This window comes from Bison bison, unplaced genomic scaffold, assembly GCF_000754665.1.
Source record: "Bison bison bison isolate TAMUID 2011002044 unplaced genomic scaffold, Bison_UMD1.0 scf7180017864221, whole genome shotgun sequence".
Classification (NCBI taxonomy): Eukaryota; Metazoa; Chordata; class Mammalia; order Artiodactyla; family Bovidae; genus Bison; species Bison bison.
This window is the reverse complement of record NW_011494793.1, coordinates 203,674-211,124: the sequence shown is the minus strand read 5'-3', so window position 1 is coordinate 211,124 and position 7,451 is coordinate 203,674. Positions and strand designations below refer to the sequence as shown.

Sequence of the window (7,451 nt, the reverse complement as noted above, 5' to 3'; positions counted from 1 at the left end):
TGTGGAATGTGAGAAGTACATAGCACTTCAAGATAATGGGCTTGTCTCCCCTGAGCTCTCTGATTATTTTTTGACAATCTAGGGTTCACAGCTTCAATGTTACAGACAATAATAATGTCCTGGGAAATAGGCAAGAAATAAGATATAAAGAATCTGGGTTTCTGAATGCTTGAAAGGAGCAGAATCAGCCACTGACCTAGAATTCTGACTGTTGCATGAGACAGAAATAAACTATTTTGTTTGAGTCATTACTTTTTGTCTTTTTTTTTGTTTTTAGCAGATGTTATAGATTGGATTATGTCCATTTCCCAAATTCATTTGTTGAAATCCTAACCCTCAATATTTCTGAATGTGACCTTATTTGGAAATAAGACTGTTGCACGTATAAAGGGGCTTCCCTGATGGCTCAACAGTAAAGAATCTGCCTGCAATGCTGGAGACATAGGGGATGCGGGTTCAATCGCTGGGTAGGGAAGATCCTCTGAAGTAGAAAATGACACCCTACTCCAGTATTCTTGTCTGGAAAATTCCATGGATAGAGGAGCCTGGCAGGCTACAGTCCAGGGAGTCACAAAGAGTCAGACATGACAGAGTGAGCACCCATGCATGCAAATATAATAGTTAAGATGAGGTCATATTAGAGTAAAATGGATTCCTAATCCAAAGTAACTGGTGTCCTTATAAGAAGGGGATATTTAGAGATAGCCATGCACACAGGGAGGATGACATGTAAAGATGAAAGCAGGTATCTACAAGTCAGGGACACCAAAGAGAGCTAGTGAACCACCAGGTGGGGAGAGAGGCACGGAAGAGACCTTCATTCGCTTATGCCGCAGAAGAAAGCAAACTGGTACTGCATTGATTTAAGACTGAGGGTCTCCAGAAGTGCAAGACAACACATTTCTTTTATTTAAGCCATATGTTGACAATTTGTGGTATTTTTGTTATAGAAACCCTAATATAGCAAATAGGCTATTCATCCTAACTAATACAAAAATTAGTATCAGAAGTGGAGTGTTCTAATCACAAAAATAAAAAATCAGTTGCACTAGTCTAGTGACCTGGTGGCAAGGACACAAATATTGCAGACTGGAATGCTGGTGAACCTTGTTATGTCAAAGAACAATATTTGGTAACGTCATCACCTGGTATAACCTACCGGAAATGTAGACCATAGGTCTACTGAGTCTGTGTTTCTAGAAGTGATTGGGAAGAGTGAGAATGCCAGCATAAGTTGACCGCTCCTTGCTGCAACAGTAAGGAATCACAAGAAAGAGGTGATCTGACCCAAGAACAAGCCAGTTTTGAAAGTCAGAAATACCGCGCAATTGGAAGAGCCAACAGCTTTCTCTTCTCTCAAACAGTTTAAATAGGGATTTTGCCTCATGCCCAAGGCTATTGTTTCAAATGAATGTTAACAGAGAATGACAAAGATGTAGGTAGTTCAAGAAACCAAATACTGTAAATTAAATAGACTTAGAACTCTGGCTAGGAAAAAAACACTGTATATGGTTCCTAGCAACTAGAAGTACTAGACCAGATGTCTGCTGTTTTTTGAAGGAACTCTATTGCTAAAAAATCCAAGAATCTGCAAAACCTTACACCCTTTGAGCTTTTGCCTTTGTGGCTCTTTGTTACAGCAGCTTAACCTGACCTTAACACAAAATAGCACTTGAATCCTGGTCTCTCTGGTTTCTAGAGTACTTCTTTTTGACCATGATGAGTTCTTTAGACTTCAGTTTAAGTGCCACAAGGTCGGAGACTTTCTTTGTCCCCTGCCAGACTCTTGAAAGAGTATAAATAGTAACCAACCAATAGTAAAATGCAACAGATGTTCAATAAGTATCTGTTGGAAGGATAAAGTAATAAACAAATGAACCAAGAGTGAAATGTAGGAACTGTCTAAGATTGGGACTGTGCAGGAAAGTTCAGGACAGATGGGGGCTGAATCTGGACACTCAGATGTCGCAATGCTGTGGTCACTGAATAAAAACTGGCCTCCTGCTGATGAGGGCCCCCAAGGCGCCCTTCATGTCGCTGTTGCGTAGGCTGTAGATGAAGGGGTTCAGCATGGGAGTGACCACAGTGTACATCACTGCAGCAGCCGTGTCCTTCTGGGCTGTGTGGGAGGACATGGGGCTGAAATAAACCCCAATGATGGTGCCGTAGAACAGGGACACCACAGAGAGATGAGAGCCACAGGTAGAGAAAGCCTTCCGCTTGCCTCTCGTGGACGGTATCCTCAACACGGCAGCAAAGATGCGTGTGTAGGAGACCAAGATGCCCACAAAGGGGGTGATGATAGGCAGGGCGCCCACAGTGTATACCACTGCATTGTTGAGAAAGGTGTCAGAGCAGGCGAGCTTCAGCAGAGGGCTCAGGTCACAGAAGAAATGGGGGATCTGGTTGTGGGTGCAGAATGAGAGACGGGTCAGTAATACTGTGTGGGTCAGGGCATTCCCGAAGGCTGCAGTCCAGGATGCTGCCACCAGGACGCTACAGAGCTGTGGTGTCACAGACAGGGCATAGTGTAGAGGGTGACAGATGGCCTTATAGCGGTCATAGGCCATGGCGGTCAGCAGGAAGCTGTCGATGCCAGCGAACCAGATGAAGAAGAACATCTGGGCCAGGCAGCCAGCATAAGGAATCCCTTTGTGTCCTGACACGTGGTTGGCCAGCATCTTGGGGATGGTGGTGGAGGTGAAGCAAATGTCCACGAAGGCCAGGTTGGCCAGGAAGAAGTACATGGGAGTGTGGAGCCGGACGTCAGTGGCGATGGCCAGGATAATGGACAGGTTACCCAGCTGTGTGACCAGGTACATGCTCAGGAAGAGAATGAACAGCAGCCGCTGTTGCTTGGGGTCCTCCGAGAGGCCCAGGAGCAGGAACTCAGAGACCAGGGTGAGATTTGCCCCAATTTCAGCCATCCTGAATCAATCAGAAAGGAAACGGAGGAGCTGTCCAGGGTCCTGGTCAAGGCAGCCCCTCCTTTGCACCCTGGATCTCATCCCCTCTCCTTAGTTCAGCCGTTCATCAATTCTTCCCACTCTTTCTGCAGCTGAATCCTCCCACCCATTTGCTGGATCATTTCCATCAGTAAACACACCATTCATTCTTCACAGCCCACCTGCAGGGTGTCACTAGCAGCTTGGTGGACAGCTCCTAAGCACACTGACCATCTCTCACCTCTACCACCCGTGTCTCTGTGCACCAAGGCTTTATCTGATCACTGGAGCAGGCTTAACCTGCACACGGTGTAACGAGGAAGTGCTGGCAGTTGACATCCCAAGAATGACTTTTGGCTAGTGAGGGACTGGGCTTGTTGGGTGAATGTCCCAGCTTCATCCCTTCTGAGTGAGGGAGCTCTGGGGTGTGTTCTCACATGGATCCCTACTCATCCCACCTTCTTTCCCCAAACACTCACTGAGTCTTCTGGGATTATTTTCCAAATAAATATTTGCACTCAAGTTCTTGACTCAGAATCTGCTTTGGGGAGAACTCAAATTAAGATGGCTCAGTGGAAAAGAATCCATCTACCAATGGAGGAGCTGCAGGAAAGGCAGGTTCAATCCCTGGGTTGGGAAGATCCCCTGGAGGAGGAAATGGCCACCCATTCCAGTATTCTTACTGGGATAATCCCATGGGCAGAAGAGCCTGGCAGACTACAGTCCATGGGGTCACAAAAAGTCAGACACAACTTAGTGTCTAAATAGCAACAACAACTGCAAGCAGTGTGTTGTGTGCCTATAAAATGCTCTGTGCTATGCAAGATGTACCAATTTATCATTATCTTCATTTTTTATATTTATTAGTATTTATTTATTTTATCGGAGTATAATTGCTTTACAACATTGTATGAGTTTCGGCTGTACAAAGAAGTGACTCTGCTATGTGTGTGTGCTAAGTCACTTCAATCGTGTCTGACTCTGCGATGCTATGGACTGTGGCCTACCAGGCTCCTCTGTCCATGGGATTCTCCAGGTAAGAATACTGGAGTGTCAAGAGGGAGGGGACATATGTATACCTATGGTGGATTCATGTTGATGTTTGGCAGAAACCAACACAATTCTGTAAAGCAATTATCTTTCAATTAAAAAGATAAATAACCATAAAATTAAAAAAAAAATACTGGAGTGGGTTGCCATGCCTTCCTCCACAGGATCTTCCCAACCTAGGGATCGAACCCGTGTCTCTTACATCTCCTGCATTGACAGGTATATTCTTTACCACTAGCGCCACCTGGGGATTAGCTATATGTATACATATACACCCCCTCCCCGGCCTCCCTCCCACTCCCCAGCCCCCACCCCAGGCCACCTCTCTAGGTCCTTACAGAGAGCTAAGCCGAGCTCCCTGTGTCACACAGCAGCTTCCCACTAGCTAGCTATTTTCACATGGCTGTGTATATATGTCAATCCTACTCTCACAATTTGTCCCATCTTCTCCTTCCCCTCTTGTGTCCACAGATCTCTTCTCTCCATCTGCACCTCTATTCCTGCCCTGGAACTAAGTTTATCTGTACCATTTTTCTAGATTCCACATACATGTGGCAATATCCAACATTTGTTTTTCTCTATCTGGCTTGCTTCACTCTGTATGACAGACTCTAGATCCATCCACATCTACAAATGACCCACTTTCATTCCTCTTCAGTCTGAGTAAACATTATCTTCGAATTTTGAGGCTGGTCTTGGTGTCAAATAGTTAAGGTTTACTTGGGTTGCTTGTGCCCTGTAGTTTTTGTCTAACTTGTAGGTGCAATGTTCTGATGATTATAAAATCAAAAGCTTACAAGAAAGTATGAAAAGAAAGCATGCAGAATGAAGAGGCAAAAGAGCTTGGGTAACGTTCTTATTAAATGTCGCAAACAGTACTCTGCTGTATTTGTGGATGGACAGAGAAGAAATGATATTCCCAGTGAATAGCAGTCTTGGAACATCTGATACTTGCAGAAGTCTGGGCAACCTGGAACAGTTTTATGACTGTAAGACTCACTAGAACCTGTGACATTTAATTTATATTTTTAGAATGAAAAACAATTTTTTAAAAATAAAAATATGGGTAATTGGGACTTGGAGGTCCGCTGGTTAGGACACCATGCTTCTTTTTTTTTTTTTTTTTGAGGATTTAAAAGCACATTTCATTGTATTTTTAATGGAATAAATTGGCATGAAAAGGTAGGAAAACCAATAACATTTATGGTTTGAAAGTGAAAGTGAAGTCGCTCAGTCATGCCCAACTCTTTGCGACCCCATGGATAGTAGCCTGCACCAAGCTCCTCTGTCCATGGGATTTTCAAGACAAGAGTACTGGAGTGGGTTGCCATTTCCTTCTCCATGGTTAGGACATCATGCTTCTAATGCAAGGGGAATGGGCTCAATCTCTAAGGTATATCTGCTGCTGCTGCTGCTAAGTCACTTCAGTCTTGTCTGACTCTGTGCGACCCCATAGACGGCAGCTCACCAGGCTCCCAGTCCCTGGGATTCTCCAGGCAAGAACACTGGAGTGGGTTGCCATTTCCTTCTCCAATGCATGAAAGTGAAAAGTGGAAGTGAAGTCGCTCAGTCTTGTCCAACCCTCAGCGATCCCATGGACTGCAGTCCACCAGGCTCCTCCGTCCATGGGATTTTCCAGGCAAGAATACTGAAGTGGGGTGCCATTGCCTTCTCCAGAGGCATATCTGAGATTATTGATATTTCTCCCAGAAATCTTGATTCCAGCTTGTGCTTCATCCATTCTGGCATTTCACATGATGTACTCTGCATATAAGTTAAATAAGCAGAGTGACAATATACAGCCTTGACGTACTCCTTTCCCGATTTGGAACCAGTCTGTTGTTCCATGTCCAGTTCCAACTGTTGCTTCTTGACCTGCATACAGATTTCTCAGGAGGCAGGTCAGGTGGTCTGGTATTCCCATCTCTTTAAGAATTTTCCACAGTTTGTTGTGATCCACACAGCCAAAGGCTTTGGCATAGTCAATAAAACAGAAGGTGATGTTTTTCTGGAACTCTCTTGCTTTATTGATGATCCATCAGATGTTGGCAATTTGATCTCTGGTTCCTTTGCCTTTTCTAAACCAGCTTGAACATCTGGAACTTCATGGTTCATGTACTGTTGAAGCCTGGCTTGGAGAATTTTGACCATTACTTTGCTAATGTGTGAGGTGAGTGCAGTTGTGTGGTAGTTTGAACATTCTTTGGCATTGCCTTTCTTTGGTATTGGACACTTGAAGGGTAAGACCTAATTTACTTTTGTTCAAGCTCCTCCTTCCTGATTAAGGGAAATATTACTATACGGGCCAGAAGTAGAAAACAGAGCTATAAGAACATCCTGGGGGAAAGAGTGTTCTAAGCAGAGGGAACGGCAAGTGCAAAGGCCCTGAGGAAGGGGCATCTCTGGTTTATTCAAGAAACCAGAATGGGCACAGGAGATGAGGTCAGAAATGAGAAGTGAGGGACAGACCTGAAGGTGATTACCACTAGGTCTATTGCAGCCTTTGAAATTCTTGCTTTTTTTTTAAATGTCAATAGCATTGTTGAAGGTGCTGAGTTCTCTCTTAATTTCTACTAAACTAACAGAATTAAAATTAAAAGCAAAGTCCTACCTCTCATAACCCTGTCTGAGAATTTTATGTATTCAATGCCTCTTGGTGCAATTAAGTCCTAGGAGTGGTTTGTGCTGTGCTTAGTGGCTCAGTTGTGTCCAACTCTTTGCAACCCCATGGACCCCAGGCTCCTCTGTCCATGGGGATTCTCCAGGCAAGAATACTGTGTGAGTTGCCATGCCCTTCTCCAGGGGATCTTCCCAACCCAAGGATCGAACCCAGGTCTCTCACACTGCTGGTGGATTCTTTACAGTCTAAGCCACTAGGGAAGCCTAAGAATGGTTTAGTTGTCTTATTTATTTAATCACCTTAATTTCATTAAGATTTGTTCCATAGAGCTTCATGGATATACTTTGATCAACTTCTAGGATTCAATAGATTAAATTTACTCTTGTCATTAAACAATAAATTCATTTTCCTAAGATTTAGTAGTAGACCCCCTAAGAGCTTTCCCCTACCACATACCTGGGATTGATATTTATTTTGTTGGTTTTCAAATGGTATATCACACTTCTTCATTTCTATAATTACCTTGCATTTCTGTTTCATCACTTACTTTTTTGTGTTCAATACTTTTTAATTGTTTCTGAAAAGTACAAGTTTGTTTTTGCTTTCTAGTTTAACTTTTTATTTTACGTTTTAGGCTGAGGTGGCACAGTGGTGAAGAATCTGCCTGCCAATGCAGGAGATGCAAGAGATGCAGAAAGCAAAGAAGAACTAAAGAGCCTCTTGTTGAAAGAGGAGAGTGAAAAGTTGGCTTAAAACTCAGTATTCAGAAAACTAAGATCATGGCATCCAGTCCCATCACTTCATGGCAAATAGATGGGGAAACAATGGAAACAGTG

At 43.7% G+C, this 7,451-nt stretch overlaps 1 protein-coding gene across 1 annotated transcript; it reads right to left on the bottom strand.

The window, feature by feature from the left end:
- Positions 1 to 1,979: 1,979 nt before the first annotated feature.
- On the bottom strand, positions 1,980 to 2,927 carry LOC104992700 (olfactory receptor 1361-like). The gene has a single exon (XM_010845670.1). The coding sequence runs from the start codon at positions 2,925 to 2,927 to the stop codon at positions 1,980 to 1,982; it is 948 nt and encodes a 315-aa protein (XP_010843972.1).
- Between the last annotated feature and the right edge of the window lie 4,524 nt (positions 2,928 to 7,451).

Bases quoted from the DNA above. Each gene is read 5' to 3' on its own strand.
- LOC104992700 (XM_010845670.1), bottom strand. From the start codon at position 2,927: ATGGCTGAAATTGGGGCAAATCTCACCCTGGTCTCTGAGTTCCTGCTC.